Genomic DNA, 22,933 nt, shown 5'->3' on the forward strand with positions numbered 1-22,933 from the left:
TATATTAGTAATGTGGTTTTCGAAATATACAAATTACAATGTATTATTGCACTATTATGTAAGTATTTTAAAATATATTTAAAAAGTCTGATAAATTTTAGCTAAATAAATATTTCCGATTATTCTTTAAAAAATTCATACCAACTCTTTAATTTTGAATATTTAGTGGATAAATAAAATCTACTCACATCTATCATTTTCGGTATTCTTCAAATTCAGTATTATTATCTTAAGTTAAATTAATTTCACTTTTTTTTTTTAATATTTGTTTAAAAAAATTGTGATATATTCAGTCTTTTTCCATATTATTAAAAATACCTCCTTGCAAGTTAATGTTAATTTTGATCTTAAATATTTTTTAAGTAGATTCTTTGTTATATAATCCCAGTTTTTTTAATTCATTTTTGATAAAAATTCTAGAAGTAAATATCACTTTAACATACAAACCATCTTAAAATGATTTAAACAAATACCATAATGCCTAATATACTTTGAAAATTTTTCATATTCCTTTAAAATTAACAAAGTTCAAAATATTAAGAAGTTCTAAAAAAACTTTTTAGTATTTATATTAATACTTAACAAATTGTGAAATAAAATATTGATATAATTAATCATAAAAATCTTTTTGAAAATATTTCTTATTATATCAGTATAATAACTCTTATAATCTGTAAAATGAAATATGAATTATCTTCATTAATAACCATATTCCTGTTTATATTAGGTTAAATGGAAATAGAAAGTGAAATATGCAATATAAATATTAAATAGATATAAAATACTCTAAATATTACTTAAAATATATTAGTTATTAAATCATTTCTAAATCTGTATTTTTTTTCAGTTAATATCTTTCAATTTATTTATATCTTTAATATATTTATAATCAATATATCAATTGTTTTATATTCAAATTTAATTCATTAATATACCCAATTCATCTCAGTCAACATTTTTTTAAAGGTCTTTCATTATTAAAATAACTTGAATTAAATTACTTTACAATATTTGAAATATATATTATTTATATCTTTGTAAAATATTCTTATTATCATATAAATTTGAAATTTAAATCATTTTAACTATTAATAATATAAATATTAACATATTATTCAATATATATATTCAATTTTTCTTTTTTTCTTTCCATAAATTATTTTTATTACTTTTTTATCTAGAATATATCAAATATATAGTCTGTTATAAATTCTATTTAAGTATTATATGTAATACACATAAAAGAAAATTCAAATATATGATTATATTGTTGTTTGTACTTAATATATTTAACTGTAAGTTGGCTTATAAAATTTTTTTATCTCCATTAAGGTTATAGTTTCGTAATTATTAACTCTATTTGAAATGTTCATATTACTTAAGAAATATATTTGATTTCATAATGTATAAGAGTTAGCTAATAATCTATTTATTGCAAATATATTATTAGTATTTAAAGTCTCATATATCTTTTTTTAATAAAAAAAAAAAAAGTGATAAAGTAGAAATATGAATCCAATAATTGTAAAGATTGAATTTATAAAACAAATGTTTTTTTCTGAAATCTTTAACTTTTAATTATAAACTTAGCATTATTATATTTCTGATTACTTTTTTTTTCTTGGTATTAATTCAAAATTAGTATCAAAAGTGTAGGACCATTAAAAGTACTTTGAACTACAAATTAAAGAATTTATATTCATTTTAAACAAATCATTTATAGATCAGTTAACCACTTCCTTTAATTTATCCAATTTCAATTTTAATTCACGTTTGTTATATGTTATTCAATATATGAGTAAATCTTAACAGTATTCAAATTCTTCAATAGAAGTATAAGATCTAGTGAAGTTCTACTATAAATAACTTTTAATAATTTAAATACGTAGTTTAATATTTATGATTGTAATATAATGATTTTCATTTATTTTAAATCATTTAAGTAATATATTTAGAATTTAATGAAATAAGTTTACTGACTTTTGTATGTTATAAATATTACTTATACTTATTATCTTTTTTTTATCGATTCACAATAAATATTTCTAAAAACTTCACTAGTTATATTAAAAAAGTAAATACCACATTAATTTCTTTTTCTTTTTCTAAAGCGTTAGCGGTGAAGGCACATCACTATAGGATGATATTCTTAAAAAGATTCATGCAAAATTATTAATATTAGGACATTCAGTACAAAATAGTATAATATAAATATAAAAGACAAGAATTAAGATTATATAATGCAATCTAAAATATCTGAATGGACAAAATTACGATGTATTTGGCTTAGAAATATACCATTTTTATATGATTCACTATATGAGATACAGGTACCCAATAATAATTTAAAGACAAGCCCTTTAAAATTTTGTAAAAATAAAAAATTAAGATTTGAAAATGAATATTTACGTAGTAGTATAACAGAAATTTCTTTGGATAATACAATATCTAGTAATATAAAATGTTATTCAAGTAATACTGAGACAAATGGAATTAAAAGTCAATTCATGTACTGTGACAAGAATAGTATGGATATATATATATTAGAAATTTGTTGGGATAAAGATGAATTTGATGATGAGAATTATAATCTAAATTCTAATTATCCAAATTTTAATATAATGAATATTTTTGATAAAAATATAAATAAGACAAACTCCGAATATTATAAAAATGATTTAAATGAATCTATTAATTTATCTCAAAAAGATATAATTAAAAATAATAAAGATATGAATTGTTTACCTAGTAATTGTATTAGATTATTAAATAACAATAATACAGACCAAACAATTGTAGCTGTTTCTTGTATAGATGGTAGTATTGGATATATATATAAAGAAAATAAAGATATTTCATTATCTGAGAATAATTTATGTAATTATATATATAATAATGTTAATAATCATAAAGAATTGGCTTATGGTTTATCATGGAATAAATTTAATCCAAAGATTTTATCTAGTTGTAGCAAATCAGGAGAATTATTTATATCAGATATATTTTATAATAAGATTTTGTTTAGTGATATTATAAATAAAGATAATGATTTTGATAATTTATCTTTGAATGATATTTCTTGGTTTAATGAAAATTTAGTTTGTAGTATATCTAACAGGGGAATTTTATATAATTGGGATATACGTGAAAATCCAAAGAATAAGACAAAATTTAAGATATCTAATTATGAATTAATATCTTTAGATATGCATCCTATACATCCCTTTTTTGCATTAGGGGATAATATTGGGATTGCATCTTTATGGGATTTTAGGAAGTTTTCATCTATCAAAAATTCGAAACATAATTCAATTTTAACTTTGGATTATCTTGAAAAGAATAGATTATTAAATAGTAAAACTAGCAAATATAGTAAATTAGAATCTACAAGTAGTACTAATTTAAATATATATGGAAGTCCTATAACTAAGATTTCTTGGATGCCATATCCAGGTTACTCAATATTATGCTGTGCTCACCATACAGGCCATTTAAGAATTTGGGATATATCAAATAATCCAGAATTTTCTGTAATAAATTCAGGATTGTCTTATTATCAGCAGCCTAATAATTTGGTATTTGTTCACTCTGCTCACTTTATAAATGGCTTTCCACCATCAAATTTAGATTTTTCTTCAATTAATAGAAACAAAAAAGATAATCAAGAATTAAGGAGTTTTTCTGAATTATATATACGAAATCTTTATTATAATAATAATAATAATAAAGAATTATTAAATAATATAGAAAAATGTTCTAAATCAAGTGATTTACAAGATATGAATACTAGTAAGGATTTTCAAGTATATAAAGAATCATATTTGATAGAAAATTTTTTATTTCCAATAGATTATACTTATATGATACCTTTAAAAGATGAACTTTATTCTACAATGATTGTTTCTATTGATAATAGTTATACAGTAAATATATGGTCTCCTAGGCATGTTGGTAATTTCACTGTTCCTGAAGATGTTCATCAAAGTGATGAAAAAAGAAGAAAGACTAATTTTCTGGAATTGAAGTGACAAATATAATAAATTACCTTATTTCTTTAAAATATTAATAGTTGGATAAAAGTAAAAAAGGAAAAAAAAAAAAAAAACAAATTAGATTTGACTATATTTATGAAAATTAATGATAAGTTATATAAAATCTTTTATTTCATTTATTTTTAATATATTTATATATCAAAAGAACTAAATATAAAAGTTTGTTTTACTAATTTTCTAATATACCAATTTATCTTTAATATTTGAATATCAAAATTTGGTTATTAAAATCATACTATTCTTGGCATATGTCTTGGATAACTGCTTCATTTATATGAAGATAAATAAACATAGGAATATTATATAATATTGTAAATATAATGGATATAGTAAGAAACCAATTATTATATCCACCAGTAATACACAAAACTATAAGCTTTAATAATAATAATAAGGCATCATTAGTAAATAATTTCCATAAAAAATAAGAAGAAATATTAAAGTCATGAGCTTCAATATGATTTGGAACTACAAAAAAGTCACGGAAAATATTGTGAATTAAATGAAGATGAAATATATGAAGTGTATCTGAAAATTGTAGAATCTTATAGGGACGTATTGTATATGGTACTTTGACATTTTGATAAGAACTACTAGAAGATTCAACATTAATAATTCCACCTGTTAAATTGTTATTATTTTCTTTATATTCATACATATTGAGATCATCATCTACAAACAATTTTTTACATCTTCTAATACACTTGTATAATACATGTCTAGTATTGTTTTCATTATCATCTCTATTATTTGAAACTGATTCTATACAATTATTAACATTATGTTGACAATTAGTAGAGATTCCAGACATTTCTATCTCTTCCTCATTTATTCTATTTCTAGATTCCAGCTCATAATCTTCAATATTATCCATATTAGCTGTTTTGAAAAGTGACAAAAAAGTTGAAGGTTTAGAAATTATAAATAAATCATTAGATAAAAATAATGTTATAATCATACGAAATTTAATAACTATGATTACTATATTAGAAAAAATAAATATTGGATAAATAATTAAACTATAGTTGATGGATATAAACCAGAGACTTAATAAAAAGCATGTATCTAATGCATCACCAATCCTACCAAAAAACCCCATAATAAGGCATATAATATAAAGACAAATTTTAGATTTAAAGGGAATTTCTGGATACTCACCAATAATAGTTTTAACTATCTTATATTCTTTGTATAAAATTGTTGAAGAAATAATTGATGCAGTAGCAAGTACAATGAACAAAATTGTTTTTGTAATTTTTGGAAATAGAATATCTTCAGATATAGCTAAAATTATACATAGTACCATCGAAATATTCATTAATATATTCCCAGATAAAGCAATAATACAGATATTACGTAATTTATGTAAAAATCTTGGGTCTAATGCATAAACTATGTTTTGTGAGGGACGTATCTCCTCAAATATAGAGGACCAAGTCATTTGATCATAATCTTCTAATACATCTGACAACATTTATCCAATTTCTTGAGAGAGGTACATAGGGGATATAGAAGTATCAATTTTAATTTGCTGTATCATAAAAATAGTTATTCTACCACTCATTTGTAACAAGAAATTTTGTTGGCGCCTTAGTTTACCGCTCATTTAAATATCTCACTAAGTAATAGGATGTAAAATTATTGACTATCTGATTAAGATAATAAAACTATAAATCTGAAATATACCTTATATATATTATTATAAGAGGGGGGGGGGACAATATTTAATAGATAAAATTTGTACTTTACAGTAAGAGATTAGATTAAGAAACAAAAAGTAGAAACACTTAGAATCTCTAGAATAGTTAAAATACTATCTAAAAGATAATTTCTCAAAAGAAATTTCTTCTTAAATTTTCTAATCAATACTTAATCATATGCCTCAAAAATAAAAGACAAATACCAAAACTCTTGTATTACTCCTTATTAGATAAAGCTACAACACCAGGTAGTAGCTTACCCTCAAGAAGTTCTAAGGATGCTCCACCACCTGTAGATACATGTGATACTTTTGATGAGGTACCACACTTTTCTACAAGAGAAGCTGTATCACCACCACCAACAATAGTAATAGATCCAGCCTGTGTAGCTGCAACTAAAGCCTCAACAAGAGATCTAGAACCCTTTGAAAATTTGTCCATCTCAAATACACCTGGGGGTCCATTTGCAACAATTGTTTTAGCTGATAAAATTGCTTCTTTACAGATATTTGAAGTTTCAGGCCCAATATCTAATCCTCTCCAACCTTCAGGTATTCCTTCTGAGTCTTTAACTACCCTTGCACTAGCATCTGCTGAAAATGAATCAGCTATCACAAAATCTTGAGGTAATATGATTTGAACCTTTCTTATAGCTGCTGTTTCAATAATATCTTTAACAATTTTGGCTCCTTCCTCATCATAAAGAGATTCACCAATTTGCATCTCATCAATAACTTTTTTAAAAGTAAAAGCCATACCACCAGCAATAATCATCATATTAACTTTAGATAACAAGTTTTTAATCAATTGAATCTTATCAGAAACTTTCGCACCACCTAAGATTGCCAAAAATGGACGATTTGGATTTTCTAATGCTTTTCCAAAGTATTCTAATTCTTTTTGTAATAATAAACCAGCTACTTTATGAGGTAAGTTAACTCCAACCATTGAGCTATGAGCCCTGTGAGCAGTACCAAATGCATCATTAACATATATATCACCTAGTTTACTTAATGAAGCTCTAAATTTTTCTACTTGTTCAGCTGTAGCTTTTATTTTTTCTCCCTGAGAGTTTACACCTTTTCCTTCTTCTTCAATATGAAAACGTAGATTTTCTAGTAGTATTACACTTCCTTGTTTAGGATTTGCACAAGCTGCCTCTACTTCTGGTCCAACACAATCACTTAAAAACTCAACTTTACACCCTAGAAGTTCTTCCAAAATGGGGGACAATGGTTTGAGAGAAAAGGCCTCTTTTCTTTGACCATCTGGACGTCCTAAATGAGAGGCTAATACAACAGATTTTGCTCCATGATTTAATGCAAATTTAATAGTTGGAATAGATGCAACAATTCTGGTTTTATCAGATACAACTCCATTTTTAATCGGGACATTAAAATCCACTCTAATAAAAATCCTTTTATCTCTTAACTAAGAAGAGGATATTTCACATGTTATTATATGTTAACAATTTAAAAACAAACTTACCTCAGATACAATATCTTTTATACTTAGTTTCTTAGATAGATCCATTTTATACCTAAGTACACTTACTTTTAAATAGTCAAAATTTATAAAATATACCTATTTAGTATAAATAAGAGTAAAGTCAATATAATCTTAGCAAATTATACTCGTGATCAGATTTTTTTTTAGCGCCACTTTACTATGGCGCCAAACAGTGTGGTTAAATTTTGAGAGATAGAATAAATATTCAGGGTAATAATATAAATAATTTAATACATATAGCTATAGTAGAAGTTTAGAAGGAAAGTGCGTCATAAGCTGAACTATGCAATTATATATTAAAATTGATTGTATAATGTATGGTATGGGACGCAATATAAAGTATTAGACAAACCAGAACACCTAGTATTGGGGAAGCTAATAATATTGGGACACTTGTTTGTTTTACAATACTTGTTAATAAGATATAATACTATGGATCAATTATTCTAAAAATACCATCTCAGGTATATTTATCAATATTGAAATGTCTTTAATTTGATCTATAATGGGGGATGACCCTAAAGGAATATTGCAGTGACTTCCCTCAACAAAACATCTTATTGACAAGTCATAATGTTCCAATACTATTTGAGCCTTATCTATTTGATTAATAAGTAAAAGTAATCTGTAAAGTAATATTGCGCTTTGAGTAGATCCTGACAATTTAAGAATATCAGTACTAGTAATAAAGTGATAATATATGTTATTTATATCTTCTGATATAGAATAAAGTCTTAAAATTGCTATAAGAGGACCAATTAATTTACAATCATATCTTTTAATATATTTATCATATAAGAAATTTATATAAGATGATTTTACAGTTAATTGATCAACACATCTTCCACCTGTGTAATCAGAAATCTGTTTATAAATAAGATCTAATATAAAATTTAAGTTTGAGGATTCTTCATTTATATCAATTGAAAATACTTCAGGAATAAATTTCAAACAAAAATGACCTAATAAAGTTGGGAATAGGCCAAAATTATCTTGAATATTAACACTATAATTTTCCAGAATATATAGACGATGTAAACTTTGACTACAAACTGCCAAAGATGTCTCTCTTGAAATTTTATTGATCTTAAATGATAAAAAATAGTGTATATATGTTATAACTTGACTTTTGCAATAGAACATTGCATCACTACGTAGATGTTGAACTATTTCATGAGATTTATTCCAAGTAAAATTATAATCTTGAAATACTCTTTCTTCTAGCTTACTACTAGTTATTGTTTGACTATTTTTATCCAGATTTTTATTTTTTTTGTTATTCCTATTTTTATTTGTACTTTCTTGTATATTAAAATTAGATGACTTACTATTGTGATTTTGCAAATTATCCTCTAAATTTTGGCAAACTTTTATATTACTGTATAATATATACCAAAGTATCTTCCAAACTCTTACAGAAATAATACGATATTGTTTCATTGAGAATATTTTATCTTGCATTCTAAGAAACTCTATATATCGAGATAATGTCAATTTTCTCAAACAATATAAATGATAATCATATTGATCATGAAACATGGTATCTATAGAATCTAAAATCTTGAAATAATATTCTAAGGACTTTTTTTGATCTTTTAATAACTCATAACATGATGCTATTCTTTTATCGAACCAGATTATTTGTAGATTTATACTTTCATTATTATTACTATGTTCATTCTTATCTTTAGATAACTCTTTTTTTAATTTATTAATTTTATTAACTTCTGGTTGAGTTGTAAAAATTTTAGCAAGTTCAATTGCTTTATTAATATCTCCATTCTTAAGATAAGCACTAATAGCTTTTGTATTAAGATATCTATCATTATTTTCAAGAGTTCTAGCAAATTCACTATTATCAGAGGCTTCCTTAAATTTATGCAAGTGTTTTAATAGCTTACTTTTGATACTATAATAATCTGCTCTATCATCAACTAAAGATAAAGCTTTATTTATAAATTCTAAACCTTTCAAAGGATATCCCATACAATCTAGATGTTGAGCATATATACTATAAAGTGAAGCCACTATCTCATTTATATTATCAGATTGACAATTTGATGTTAAATTATCTTCCTTTTCTGTAACCATTTTAGTTAGTATCTTATGAATTAATTTTCTTTTCGATAAATCAACTTCACATATATATTTAAATGTTGACAATAATGTAGATACATTCTTATTTACTTTAACTAAAACATATTCTCTAAAACGTTTCTCAAGATATTTTTCTGAAAGTACGGCCATTGCAATCCTTTTTATTGAATCACTTTTAGGGTATCGAGTTTCCAATTCTTCAAAGAAATTATTCAATATTTCCATTGAATAGTCATATGATACTTCATTGTTCTCATTACAATTTATAATCATAAAAGTATTATTAGATATCCTCTCAACTTCTTTCCATCCATATTTATCAATATTATTAGGTGAATTTTCATCCTGTTCATCAATTAAAATTCTGCCAAATAAAGGAAAGTAAATAATTCCAGATGAACTCCTAGGATGGAAATATTGATGTGTTACTTTAATTAAAGGATGTACATCTATTTTCAAATTACTAATTGTACAGCTTACTTCCTGTTTCCTAATTTCCTCTATCTCACCACATTTAGTCTTTATATCAAATATATTATTCTTTGGAGGAATTATAATCCCATCTAAATCCTTAGAAGTCATCATAAAACCTAAAATAACATAATCGTCATCTGGATATAATTTTAGTAATTCTTCAAATACTAAATGAGATTCTCTAAATATATTAATATTGCAATATAAATATAAATAACCTAAAGTAAATAAATATATAGTTCTATCCAATATCTGTGCTTCATTATCTTTGAGAAATTCTATAGCTTGCTGATATCTCCCTGCATCAATTAGTATCATTACAAAATATAAAATCAATTCTGATGCTTGTATAGAATCTAAAAATGGAAATAATTGTATTCTATCCTTTTCTTTATTATCAATATATACACAACTCTGTCCTATACTATCTAAGGACATTAACGAACTTATTGCACTATTATAATAACCACACAAATGATTCCCAATAGCAACTGCAACCCAATTTACTCTTAAGTCTGGACGAAGTTTTAAAATTTCATTTCTTTTTTCTCTGTATCCAGTATAATTTCTAGTTTGAATATATACAGTAGCAAGGTCACGTAATACTACCATATCATTTTTATCGAATTTTAATGCATTCTTAAAACATTTATTAGCCTCATTATAGTCATGATCACTACGATATAAAGTTCCTAAACAATGCCAACACATTGGATTCTTCATATTTAATTTTATTGATTTTTTTACACATTCATATGCTTCTTTATGTCTTGCATCATTTGGATCTGTATATAAGGCAGCTAGAATAAATGCTTTCATAGCAAGTATATCACTTTGATTAGGATATTTTTTTAACATTCCATCTGCTAATTTTAGTGCTCTCTTATAGACTCTTTGGTCATAGAGATGTACTATTTGTTTAAATTGTTGTTGGCATCTATTAGGTAAAGAGTTTAAGGACTCACTTATAGCCATTTTCTATAGATCCTATCCTATATAGACCTATTTAATATTAATACTTATATATCTTGTTTAAAGATCCGATTATAAAATAAAATTTAGTAGAGACGTACAGTCAAGTCCTTACACTTGGCTTAATTGTTAATTTGGGGCATAAGGTTTTGAATACTCCCGCCTATAACCTTTTTACATTAAAATCTAAATAAGGAGCAGCTAGTGGAGATCCCAAATTTAAACTTGGTAATTTACCATTAATATTTCTTAAAAAAAATAATGCTGTGGAAATTTTTTACAAAATATTATGATACATGCTTTATATATCCTCAAAAATTATTAGATAAGAGTACAACTCTGATACATTGGATATATGCACTCGTGTGGTATAGTATTCCAGTTTTACTTATTACATGTACTATTAGTATAATTATTTTTGTATTAACTTGGATTTTATATATTGCATTTTACTGGTATATGATACCCCCAAAAATATCATCATTTCCAATAGAGTTAAACTATTATAAACTTACATCACCATATCCTAATAATAATTTTAATTCTTATTATAGTAATCTGAAAGAAAATAATACTTATGAATTTTATAAATCAATGACACAAAATGCAGATATAAAAAATAATCTTGTATATCATGTACATAGTGAAGAAATGGGGACTGAATTAATGTATCAGATGTCATTAGCTGATGCATATATTGATTTTAAAAATGTATCTTGGACAACAAAAAAATTATATAGTTACAATAAACCTGAATTAAATTTAAATTTGTTTGATGTTACAATATTTTCTAAAATAAAGTTACTAATAATACATTATTTACCATTGAGATATGTTAAAAGATTAATAAATAATATATCACTATTATTTTCAAGATCTACAAAATTACAACATGAACTAGAGAAGCGTGCATATGGATATAATGTTGATATAATAACGGAATTACTTTATTTTCCAACAATATATAATTTGAATATTCCACCTTTAATGATTAATTTAGATTTGGTGAAATGTTCTAATATAGTTGAAAATTCAATAGAAGAAACTTCTAATGTGAATAATATTATTACAAATTTTAAAAAAACTGTTTCTTTAGATTATATACCAAATATTGCCTTAAAATTACAAGAATATTTGTTAGTATTACCATTCATTTTTGGTTTTAATTTGAATAATATTGGATTTGGATTAAGAAAAGGATTAAGAATTAAAATGGCGGAGAATTTTCCTTTATTTTCAAATAATGAAAATCTAGATACATCTATTCATTCTTCAGTTAATATATGTGGAGCAATAATTCGAATAAAGCCTGCTCTTCACATTGCTGGTGCAAATTTAATATTTGAAACAAAATTACCTTATTGGAAAGATATTATTAGATCACATCCAATTATTACTGGATTTATTATTACAAACTTATTTACATTTATAGGATGTTTAACTACATTTTTTATATCAATTATGATTGGTTTATATATTCTTTGGAGTAGATATTCTATTGCAAATGGAGGAGGAAATAATTCAAATGATTCTAATAGTAATCTACCAACTGGGACAATCACTTATACTAACTGTACGCCTTTATCATCTTATTGTAGAAGTATGTCAGAGCCATATGGAGAATTGGTTTATCAAAATAGTAATAATAATAATAATAATAATTTGATAATAGGTACAAAGAATATTAATGTTGAGAATAGTGGTCTCTTACCATTAGAGATAAAACCACCAGTCCAATCAATCTTAAAGAGGGAATTAATAGATGATATTAATAAAACTCAAACTTTTGATGATTCAGTTTTTTGTGACAAAATAGTTAATAATATCGAAAAACTAGAATGACTGAATACCAAACATTTCATTTTAAGATATATATTATAAGGGAAATATTTATATAGAATTATATATATATATATATATATAATACAATAGTGATAATAAGTTGTGAATATTAGTATATTTGAAATATTTAGAGCAGATTTACTTGCTTCTAAGGTATCCTCTGTATACTATTAAACTTACTCCTAATTTTAGCGATTTATCTAGTGTTTATGGGGGTACTAATGGCGATATCTTTTGCCCTGGTATGTATCACGGTTATTTGAACAACTTCTATCGCGGCTTCCACTTCTGCCTCTATAAGGAGATCTACTAGCACTTTTACTTGGATATCTACGCTTAGATCTTGAATACCTATCATCCTCCCGGTAAGAGGAGTGTCTATATGGCTCACTTCTATACCTGTTTCTGTAATCAATTGCAGGTGGGTGTCCCCCTGGTCTGTCAAATCTTGATGAGTATCCACTTGACCTTGAAAATCTTGCTGCATCCTTCTGTATTTTTCTCATAGTTTCTGGACTTTTACGTCTGTCATGAGCTACTACAACACGAATTGTACTGCCATCCAGTACACTACCATCCAAATTATTAACCGCATCTTCAGCATCTCTTGGATCCATATATTCTACAAATCCAAATCCACGAGGTCTTCTTGTGTAGTAGTCTAGTGGTAAATAAACATCCCTTACAGTACCATACCTTTCAAAATGACGACGTACACGGCTTGGAGATGTTTCAAATCGAAGATTTCGAACTAATAAGCTACAACCTTCAATTGGTTCACCTGTATTATTATCAGGTGACCTAGATCTTCTTCTCTGCTCCTCAACTTCTTCATTCTGCAAAACTGAATCTGTCTGTTCATTTTGAGGAGATGTCTTTTCTCTTGATGGCGATCTTGAAGAGAATCTTTCTCTTGATTCTATATCATGTCTACCACTTTCATTATCATAGTCATAAATTTTTCTATTTGAACTCTCAGTTGTAGAATTCTCATGGTTTATATCACCTAATGACACCATCCCAAAAAAAATACTAAAGAAAAAAGCTTTTCAGGACAAAACGATCCAAATATCTTACACAGCTTGTTGGCGCAAAGGACGCCCTAAAAAATCCCGAATACTGGTAGACTTCACCTACTGAACTATATTTCTCCTTTCTTTTTTTCTATTTATTATTTAAGCTAAGCTTAATTTTTTTTAATTCAAGCTTAAATCTTAATAAATTCTCAAAATATTGTTTAGTGAGTTTCTTTCACTAAAACTTAAATTGTCTTATGTTAATAATTTTCAGAGCACACATTACAGGTTGCAAACTAACAAGCTCGGAAAAAATCTATAATATCTTGTATTATAAAATATCAGCACTAATAAACAAGTAACAAATCTGTAGCTATATTAATTTATGAAGTCATAGTAATGACAATCACCTCGAAAATAATCAGACTTACAATTGTATTTTTATTAGACCCAAATAGCTTATATATATCCAATTTATAGGAATTTACTTAAATTACTAATTACTACTTTATATGTAAATACTTTGTAATTTTAATATATTCTTAATATTTGCAAGATTCAAATTTACAAATGTCTTATTTTAAGTAAAACTAGTCTTAACTACTAATATAATTCTTCTTAGTTAATTACAACTTTGAGAAGTAGTTATATAAAACCTAAAAAATATGTCTAGCATAAAGTACTATTGATTGAATATAATTTTACAATATAATTTAGTATATCAAACTATTGTCTTTTTATTACTTATAAAGTTAACTTTTTTTAACTTTTATTCAAGAGTATCTAATATAAAAATTTATATCAAATTTATTTAAACTGAAAGTTTTTAGTTATAGACATTTAGATTAGATGAATTTTGTATAAATTATTACTTTAGTTTCAATAAGTCAAATTACAGATGTTAAATTATCTTAAGTATATTTACTTAATTTTGTAAAATCTAACTTGTTAAAGTTTTAAAGTTGGATTAAATAAATTCAAAACAAAATTTTTTAGTGTAGATCATTCTACTTAATTCTCTATATCTGACATATTCTTGTTCATACTGAAGTTATCTATATCTTGATAAATATATTAAATAGCCATTTAAGTATTACATAGTTAGGTTCTAGTTTGTTTTCAAAAAATAATGATACATTTAAATCTTTAATTTCAAGTTAGGATACTTGTTAAATTTTATTTATTTATATATATCAATTTTTTCTTTTATGAGTTTCGTTTTCATTATATATTGAATATTTGCAAAAAAAAAAGAAATTGGAAAAATCTATTATTATTTAAATATATATATATTGTTAAAACAAAGATTTATTGGCTAGATTTATTAACTAGAAATAACTATACCGATATATCTTGTAGCATGAGTAAGAAAGTAAATATTAGCAATAAGTTAATTCTGAATTACATGAGGTAATTTCAGTATATAATAATTAATCAATTTGTTTAAATATAATATCTCTTTTTGAAATAATCATATATGATAAGAACTAATGATCATAATCTAGAAACAAATCATATTGAACATACATATCAATTGTAACTAGATACAAATACTGGACCTTAAGTAAATGAGTAAATTTTTTGTTTTCCTAGATAATTAATAATTATATTTAAAAAAATAAGTTTTGATTTTATTATAAAGGTAATATTTATCTCAATAGATTTCAGGTAATTAGATTTAAATTATTTAAAAATTTAAACAGTAACAAATATATTGGACTAAATAAGAATATTAAGTTATATCTATATAACATATACATACTAAAGGAACATTGTAGTAAAATTGTAGTTATTTGCTTTAGTAACCTATTTCAATAAAGAGAAAATGGAAATTTATGAGTACATAGGTAATATAGTGAATAGTTCATTTTATACCTATTGTGAACTCAATTCAATATTAATAATCTTTAATAAAATAACTAGAAAGTAATTTATAGAAAGACTTGAGATAAGGAGAATAGAATAAGTACATAAAATTGTTATATAGTTAACAGGTCAGTCTTGATATAGAAATGTGCAAAGTTTTGCCCCTAGGAATTGAAACAAAATAGTAAAAATAATTACTATGGCTTTATCTACTAAGTATTTATTCCCAGGTATGACAGGATCTCCTAGGTAATTGTGATATGTAACTAACGTTTTGTTTCCAGATACTTGGTATTATATCCAATTTATTATAAATTGTAAATCCTAATCAACTTAATTTATTGAAATTAATGATATATTTAAAAGTAAGCTCAAATCTGATTCAATTGTAACAAGTATTTACAAAATAAGTGATTTTCTAAGTTTAGAAGACAATGTTACCACTCTCTCGCTCCTTAGCAAACATTTCATAATATTGGAAAATAATTGTAACTGCTAAAAGAATACCCGTACCACTTCCAATTGCACCGAGAAAGTCAGCAATAATAGTTAGGGCACCAATACACATACCACCAAATGCAGCAGCAGTTGGAATATATCGATTTAAAACTTGTACAAGTGAACTATCACGATATCCCTTCATAACCATTTGTTGATCTCTTAATTGCTTAGCAACATCCTTTGCAGATGATCCTGATACTTCGATCCATGTCTTTGAAAACAGTGCACAGGAAACAAGAACAAATGTAATATATATGAAGGCATGAATTGGATCTAATACTACATCAATTAATGAATTAGGTGGAGATATATAATAAGCAATGCCACCAACAGGAATTGACTGCCCACCTACATCAAGTTCTTGCCATTGACCAAGTATATTTACTAGCATATTTGCCTTGAACCTACGATATAACAGTTGTGAGAAGAAGTACAAATTAGATACCAATGCAGTTTGAAGAATAATCGGGATATTAGATGTATAAAATAACTTAATAGGGAATGAACCTTGTTGACCACGTACTTTTTGATATTTAACAGCTAAATCAACCCTGAATCCTTGGAAATAGATAACAATAAGAAATACTAGTACTGTTGCTAATAGGTTTGTCATATTTGTTGCATGGGAACGATAGAATGCTTCACGTAGTGCTGATATTTTATCAGGCTTTGTAAATAGTAAATGAAATAAGGCAATAACTGCACCTTCAAATTCTGTTCCACGTCCAGTATTTATTGTCGTTGGACTGAATGCTTTCCATACAATAGTTTCACATATATTGGTTGCAATAAATAGTGAGATACCTGCACCAAGGCCATATCCCTTTTGCATTAGTTCATCTAATAGAATAACAACTACACCAGCAAAAAATAATTGAATAATTATTAAAATTGCATTCCAGGCACCAATAGTACGAATATCACCATACATACCACTAATAACGTATGCTACTGCTTCTCCTAGTGTAATTAAAAGTCCAAATAACTTTTGAGCCCCTTGAAATAAAGCCCTATCTTCTTTGAGACTTTGATCAACATCAATAATCTTGCTACCAGCTAGTAGTTGCATAACCATACTGGAAGTAACAATTGGTGATATACCAAGTTCCATTAAAGTGCCACGATTTGAAGCTAAGATAACCCTCATCCAATAGAATGGATCAGAGCTCTTACTACTTAGAACACCATAAATAGGTATTTGACAACATACTAGGAATACGAATAATGATATTAATGTCCACAAAACTCTCTCCTTAAAAGGAACCCTTCTATCAGGGGGAGACACTTCTGGGAGAACACATAATGCCGGTTTGATCAAATTTAGAAAACGTAAGCCTTTCGCCATTTTACCTATAATATAGTTCCAAAGTTTCTACCTAATTGTGTTACTGAGAAAAAGACCCCCCCTTCCCCTCTCATCATTTTATTCTTCAGCGCTTCAATACCATAATCCACGATACCCATTAAAACATCACACGTCTTCCACTCTATATTCAGACGTGAAAATATATCCCGCTGAATTTAGATATTAGGATTGAGATTAAGTTAGATTAGCAATATGATAGCGAAATACAGGTGAAGTTACAAGGATATTGAAATTATTAAGTACTTTGTATTGTGATCAGTATATTTAGACTTTTGTACTACTAAAGATTTAAATATTTCATATGATATTACAAGATACAGTCAGATTTGTGTCTCAATTCATAAATTTTAGTATATAACAATGAAAAATATATACATTGAATAATAAAATAATCAATAATTAGTAGTTATAAAGAATCATTATTTTGTGTTGTAAACTTCTTAGCATGATGTAGATCTGTATAGAGAAGTTTCCTTGAAGTGACAATCCTCGAGGTTTTAAATTTCTCCATAGTACATTGTAACTTGATTTCTCTTTTCATCATAGATTTGCGATATTGTCCATAGGATGCTAATCGTAGTGGAATAGTTTTGATACTAGCTAACTTATTTTCTACTATTGGCTCCCACATAACAAGATAAGGTTTCGTTTCATTGATAATATTAGCATTTATGAGTCCCACTATATGTATACTTTGCTGTTTACATATACTGGAAATAGCAGTTTCAGGCAATTTATTATTTAATCTATAATTTGTCTGCTTATCATCTACAACTTTTATAATATGGGCAAGATCATTTTCAAGAGTGTCTGTATGTAATAGTGAGGAAGTTTTAAGATCTTCATTTTGTTTATGTAATCTCCTATTTTCCTCTTTTACCAATTCAAGATCATTAGAAAGTATTTGTACTTGATCCCTAAGATTTAGTATAGTAGTAAAATCTGTATCTTCATAACTTTGTAAAGTAGTTGTATCATCAATATTTGAATTTTGAAAATTACAATCTTGCAGAACTTCTATTTGATCAGTTACAAATCCCATTTGATTATTAATATAAAAAAATTCAAGATTAGGATTATTTCTATTACTGTTCTTAGGTAATATATTATAGTTAACAACTGCTGGATCCAATGATAATGATACTGGTAATAAATGATATGATCTTTGGGTATTTTCAATATAAAATAATTCTTCATAATTAACTTTATTATTTTGTATTTGAAAATTCCTATTATAATCTGAAATATCAGAGAATATTCCTTGTAAGATTGAATTTTTGTCAAGTATTTCAAAATTAGATTTTGCTATTTTATTTTGTAGTAATTCTTCATAGTAATCTATTCTTGATATATACTCATTACAAATTTGCCTTTGAGCACATAATTCTTTTTCAGTTTCTCTAAGTTTTCTTTCTAAATTATTTAATCGTTCATTTTTATAATGATCAAGCTCGTCATTGACTTCAGTATCATACTTTTCTAGCTTTACTTTGTGTAGTAGTAATCTACTTATATTTCTACATATTCTTAAAAGTAAGCTATTTTCATTAATATAATTATCTACTAATTTATCCTTTAAATTATCTTCAATTACACAATTTTGTATACACTCAAGGCCAGTAACTATTGTAGAAAGAGATTCTAGTTTTGTGACCGTATCATCAAGTGTTGCTATGATATCATTTGCGTTTTCAAGAGAATCCTCCCAATTTGTTTGTTTATTTCTATTTATAATAATTGAGATTTTTTCAGATAGAGCTGATCTAATACTATTGGTATCTTTATTATAATGTAGATGTTTATTTTTTATGTTATATTGTTCATTTATCTGATAGAGGCTATTTAATTCCTTATCTAGGACACAAAATAATGTCGCAAGATGAGTTGTAACAATTTCAATTCTTTGTATAATATCATCCAAAGCTCTATCAGGCTCAATCATTCATTAATTGAAGAAAATTATCCTTAAGTATTATCACACAACTTCTAAATTTAGGATTGTATACTTTAGAAAAATACAAATTCTTAATGTGTGTTAGTAACAAAGTGTTATAGTGTGCATATAACTTGAAAAAAAAAAAAAAGATTATATATATCATGTATTGAGAGATTTGGATATTTCAGATTCTATAATATTATCATTTTCTACATTTAAAGAATAATTATCTCCAGAATTATTTGATGAAACTTTTTTAATTGACGAATGTGAAGAAAATGAGTCATTGTCACTGCTATATGAATTTTCATCACTAGTACTATGACTAAAATCTTGAGAAGTCTCACCAGAATTTAACTGGTCTATTACAGCATTGTTATCTGATATAGTATCACTTTTAGTTGGTTCATCAGTATTATAGTAGCTAAAGTATATGCTATTCTGTGAATATTTCAAAAATATATTGCGTTTTATCCTAATCATCTCCTTGTAGGTATCTTCATTACCATATTCAAGCTCAAATTCACTCCATTCTCTCCAAAAGTCGTTGTATAGGGATGTTTTATCTCCTTGATTGATTGCAAAATCACTACCATAAATAAATAGATGCCTTCCACGATCGATTTCTCCCGCTTTAATTTCAAATATAGCATAATTTAGACATATTTCTAATAGCTCATCAGATTTATCTAGCACCTGAATAGCTTGTTCAAAAATTGTCCTTGCATAGAAAGGACCCAAATATTTGCAAGCTCTGTATATCCAATTTAAAAAGATCATTTTCTGTAGCTTTTCTGTATATTGTAGAGCCTCAGAAGATCTTTTATAAATATCAAACATGCGTTTGATTCTACCATACTCCTCTTCAAATTGGGTGTACATAATAAATATAAGATAAGTAGTATCATCGCATTCATTTCCAGTTAATATTTCATCATTAACTGATTTATTAGATGTAACTTTTGGGTTATTTAAATCAGTTTCATATTTTGGATATTCATCACGTTTCTTCATTTCTTTAGAATTTTTTCTCCATTCTAAAAGAGATATTATACAGGATTCAAATATATCCCTAGTTCTATCAATTCTTTTATTAGTATAATGCTGTACAAATTTATTTAAGTATACGATCCATACATGCTTTATATATGGCCAAGGTATAATAGCAATAGCTCTTTCATATATTCTAAAGGACTCTTCAAAGTATTGATTAGAAAATAAGTACTTTGCATAGCTCATAACAATCCCTGTTGTTAAAATTCCATTTTTAAATATTTCCTCAAAAGTACTTTTTGCTGTTTCAAGAGTACCAAAATTTAATTCTAAATCAAAATTTAATTGCCAAATTTTTAAATTTGAGCTTGTATTACTCTCTTTTTGTTGTCTAGTAATTTCTAAACATTTTCTTGATAATTCAAGAGCTTTATCAAATCTTCTAAATCTTAGTTCCATTTCAATCCATTCTGTCCAAATCATTGTATGATCCTTAATATAGTTATCCTGTATTGCACGTTGGAATATTTCAGTAGCCAACTCTAATAAATCCTCAGCATACTCCTTATCTTGTTCTTTCGTTAATTCTACCCAATTATTCATATTGTCATATAAACTTACCATATATAATGCATAATATATCCATAATATACACATGTTTCTATTTTTTACTGATGTATGATCTATTTTTAATAAAGCTTCTTCAAATGACATTATAACTTGAAGTGATGGGTGTTGTCTATCTTTTATATGATCTATATGTATATCAATATATTGAATCCATTTTGCTACATTGTTAATATCATTCTTTAATTTAACTCTTTGTAAAGTAAATGGATACTGTTCAATTAACCTTTCTAATTTGTATATATTATACTCTATATTTAAAGATATATTATCAGATGTAATAGTAGATCTATCAAGCAATGTCTTTATATAACACTGATAAAACATTAACATAGAATCATAAAGTGTAGATAAGTCATAAATTGTAGAAATATTTTCAATACCTTCCATATATATATCATAAACTCTACACCAATCTCCCTGTTTCATGTAATATTCACATAAAGAATACCAAATATCCCCAGCACATAATTCATACTTATCAAGGATTTCAAACTCCACATCCCTTTTATTTAATTCTCTTTTTTCATTATTTCCAAGTATTTTGAAATATCTTCCATATTCAGTATTATTTTGTAATATGTCAATAATTTGTTTGATGGTTATTTTAGCAAAATAAGTATTTATTTGCTTTATTTCTAACATTTTAAATATAATTTGGGTAAATAAAAAACATAGGTCTTCAAATCCACGAATTTTAATAGTTTTTAAATTTAAAATGACTCCTTCAGATGGGAATGATTTATATATAGATAATAAATCTGAACTTGTATGAACACCGATTCTAAATAAATCAGAATAATCACCTCTTAAAGGGTTATTGTTATTGTTAATATAATTGTGTATTGATAATATAAATAATAATTGCTTCATGGCTTCTTTATAATCTTCTAGTTTTAACAATTCTGAAATATATAGGCCAATTGAATTTTTGTATCCAAACATTATAAGCCGTTTTAATACATTTACAGATACTATGGGTATATTTATAGCTGTTATAAAATCTAAATAACTATTCCATATAATATCATGGCTTGTAATATCTACATTGCATAAGCTACGATCAAATATGTGACGTGTTTTAGTTATCCAATTTCTCTTGTAAAATGAGTATTGTGCATATTCTAGCCATATATTCACTTCTTTTCTATTATATATCAAACATGTCTCGTATGCTAATGGAATATCTAGACTTAATTCTTCCTCTTTAATATTATTTTTCATTAGAAAGTCTTCATATTCTACTAATAACGGTAAATAATAATTCCAAATATCTCGGATTGAAGGGAATATATTAAGAGCACGCATAATAATTAATATCACAGCATCAAATCTATACCATAATTGAATATTATATTTTGACATTCCGTTTGTAGTATTTGACACACTATATTTTATTGGTACAGTAAAATCTCCACTATAAATAGATATTTCATTCAAATATTCCTCATCCACCGAGTTATTATCCATAATGAGACGAAGAAGTTCAATTACTCGTTTTATATAGTCTAACCATATATTTAGATTTTTGTTATTATTGGCAAGTTCATCTTCGTGGAATTTTAGTTTCCCATGATTTAAAAAATCCTCTTTATTATAGACATTTAAACGTACCGATTGAAGATTTCTAGCTATTAGTTCTACTTCATTCATTAAATAATGTAGTTTTCTTGCTAATTTGTCTCTCAAAGATTAGACTTTAGTATATTAGTTACAATATTGAGCATCTTTATATTAAGCGCCTAATTGCACCCGTGGAATCTTTAATAATTCCTAATTCTGAATTTAAACTAACTTTAAAGTGTAACATTAATATTGTGGTTACGTTATAATAAGTGAACTATCATCAAATAACTATATATATGCATATTATATATAATTATAAATAATTTCTTCTAATTAATATAATACTAATACTATATTCAATAAAACTATAATACAATGATAATATATTATTAAATCTGTAAGATGAAGTTATCACC

General features: G+C 25.6%; 9 protein-coding genes across 9 annotated transcripts, besides 31 other annotated features; 2 read left to right on the forward strand and 7 right to left on the reverse strand.

The window, feature by feature from the left end:
- Positions 1-7: part of a sequence feature (AT_rich) that runs on past the window's edge.
- Positions 8-63: 56 nt separating this feature from the next.
- Positions 64-85: a sequence feature (AT_rich).
- Positions 86-219: 134 nt separating this feature from the next.
- Positions 220-280: a sequence feature (AT_rich).
- A 267-nt stretch (positions 281-547) lies between these two features.
- Positions 548-650: a sequence feature (AT_rich).
- A 106-nt stretch (positions 651-756) lies between these two features.
- Positions 757-934: a sequence feature (AT_rich).
- Positions 935-973: 39 nt separating this feature from the next.
- Positions 974-1,177: a sequence feature (AT_rich).
- Positions 1,178-1,470: 293 nt separating this feature from the next.
- Positions 1,471-1,493: a sequence feature (AT_rich).
- Positions 1,494-1,857: 364 nt separating this feature from the next.
- Positions 1,858-1,963: a sequence feature (AT_rich).
- A 277-nt stretch (positions 1,964-2,240) lies between these two features.
- CMU_032840 (uncharacterized protein) lies at positions 2,241-4,028 on the forward strand (the record flags this gene model as incomplete). Its single annotated transcript, XM_002141212.1, has 1 exon — positions 2,241-4,028. The coding sequence occupies one exon, from the start codon at positions 2,241-2,243 to the stop codon at positions 4,026-4,028; it is 1,788 nt and encodes a 595-aa protein (XP_002141248.1).
- Positions 2,360-2,388: a sequence feature (AT_rich).
- Positions 2,609-2,650: a sequence feature (AT_rich).
- Positions 2,662-2,729: a sequence feature (AT_rich).
- Positions 2,868-2,906: a sequence feature (AT_rich).
- Positions 3,703-3,746: a sequence feature (AT_rich).
- Positions 4,029-4,075: 47 nt separating the features above from the next.
- Positions 4,076-4,109: a microsatellite.
- Positions 4,110-4,120: 11 nt separating this feature from the next.
- Positions 4,121-4,191: a sequence feature (AT_rich).
- A 96-nt stretch (positions 4,192-4,287) lies between these two features.
- CMU_032850 (uncharacterized protein) lies at positions 4,288-5,526 on the reverse strand (the record flags this gene model as incomplete). Its single annotated transcript, XM_002141213.1, has 1 exon — positions 4,288-5,526. The coding sequence occupies one exon, from the start codon at positions 5,524-5,526 to the stop codon at positions 4,288-4,290; it is 1,239 nt and encodes a 412-aa protein (XP_002141249.1).
- Positions 5,527-5,968: 442 nt separating this feature from the next.
- Positions 5,969-7,285, reverse strand: CMU_032860 (phosphoglycerate kinase family protein; the record flags this gene model as incomplete). The annotated part of the gene is made up of 2 exons (XM_002141214.1): positions 5,969-7,183; positions 7,241-7,285. The coding sequence occupies 2 exons, from the start codon at positions 7,283-7,285 to the stop codon at positions 5,969-5,971; spliced, it is 1,260 nt and encodes a 419-aa protein (XP_002141250.1).
- A 187-nt stretch (positions 7,286-7,472) lies between these two features.
- Positions 7,473-7,494: a sequence feature (AT_rich).
- A 208-nt stretch (positions 7,495-7,702) lies between these two features.
- Positions 7,703-10,807, reverse strand: CMU_032870 (uncharacterized protein; the record flags this gene model as incomplete). Its single annotated transcript, XM_002141215.1, has 1 exon — positions 7,703-10,807. The coding sequence occupies one exon, from the start codon at positions 10,805-10,807 to the stop codon at positions 7,703-7,705; it is 3,105 nt and encodes a 1,034-aa protein (XP_002141251.1).
- Positions 8,038-8,072: a sequence feature (AT_rich).
- Positions 8,509-8,562: a sequence feature (T-rich).
- Positions 8,960-8,985: a sequence feature (AT_rich).
- Positions 10,015-10,049: a sequence feature (AT_rich).
- Positions 10,808-11,065: 258 nt separating the features above from the next.
- On the forward strand, positions 11,066-12,646 carry CMU_032880 (uncharacterized protein; the record flags this gene model as incomplete). Its single annotated transcript, XM_002141216.1, has 1 exon — positions 11,066-12,646. One exon carries the CDS (start codon positions 11,066-11,068, stop codon positions 12,644-12,646), a length of 1,581 nt encoding a protein of 526 aa, XP_002141252.1.
- Positions 11,861-11,888: a sequence feature (AT_rich).
- Positions 12,440-12,466: a microsatellite.
- A 44-nt stretch (positions 12,647-12,690) lies between the features above and the next one.
- Positions 12,691-12,727: a microsatellite.
- Positions 12,728-12,864: 137 nt separating this feature from the next.
- CMU_032890 (RNA recognition motif. family protein) lies at positions 12,865-13,665 on the reverse strand (the record flags this gene model as incomplete). The annotated part of the gene is made up of 1 exon (XM_002141217.1): positions 12,865-13,665. The coding sequence occupies one exon, from the start codon at positions 13,663-13,665 to the stop codon at positions 12,865-12,867; it is 801 nt and encodes a 266-aa protein (XP_002141253.1).
- A 781-nt stretch (positions 13,666-14,446) lies between these two features.
- Positions 14,447-14,478: a sequence feature (AT_rich).
- A 353-nt stretch (positions 14,479-14,831) lies between these two features.
- Positions 14,832-14,865: a sequence feature (AT_rich).
- Positions 14,866-14,930: 65 nt separating this feature from the next.
- Positions 14,931-14,956: a sequence feature (AT_rich).
- Positions 14,957-15,082: 126 nt separating this feature from the next.
- Positions 15,083-15,118: a sequence feature (AT_rich).
- Positions 15,119-15,255: 137 nt separating this feature from the next.
- Positions 15,256-15,303: a sequence feature (AT_rich).
- A 35-nt stretch (positions 15,304-15,338) lies between these two features.
- Positions 15,339-15,362: a sequence feature (AT_rich).
- Positions 15,363-15,952: 590 nt separating this feature from the next.
- On the reverse strand, positions 15,953-17,374 carry CMU_032900 (protein-transport Sec61 protein subunit alpha, putative; the record flags this gene model as incomplete). The annotated part of the gene is made up of 1 exon (XM_002141218.1): positions 15,953-17,374. One exon carries the CDS (start codon positions 17,372-17,374, stop codon positions 15,953-15,955), a length of 1,422 nt encoding a protein of 473 aa, XP_002141254.1.
- Positions 16,895-16,922: a sequence feature (AT_rich).
- Positions 17,375-17,801: 427 nt separating the features above from the next.
- On the reverse strand, positions 17,802-19,337 carry CMU_032910 (uncharacterized protein; the record flags this gene model as incomplete). The annotated part of the gene is made up of 1 exon (XM_002141219.1): positions 17,802-19,337. The coding sequence occupies one exon, from the start codon at positions 19,335-19,337 to the stop codon at positions 17,802-17,804; it is 1,536 nt and encodes a 511-aa protein (XP_002141255.1).
- A 153-nt stretch (positions 19,338-19,490) lies between these two features.
- CMU_032920 (uncharacterized protein) lies at positions 19,491-22,604 on the reverse strand (the record flags this gene model as incomplete). The annotated part of the gene is made up of 1 exon (XM_002141220.1): positions 19,491-22,604. The coding sequence occupies one exon, from the start codon at positions 22,602-22,604 to the stop codon at positions 19,491-19,493; it is 3,114 nt and encodes a 1,037-aa protein (XP_002141256.1).
- A 213-nt stretch (positions 22,605-22,817) lies between these two features.
- Positions 22,818-22,907: a microsatellite.
- Positions 22,908-22,933: the final 26 nt, after the last annotated feature.

Source organism: Cryptosporidium muris, genomic scaffold (assembly GCF_000006515.1).
Source record: "Cryptosporidium muris RN66 scf_1106632373451 genomic scaffold, whole genome shotgun sequence".
In the NCBI taxonomy this organism is placed as follows: Eukaryota; Apicomplexa; class Conoidasida; order Eucoccidiorida; family Cryptosporidiidae; genus Cryptosporidium; species Cryptosporidium muris.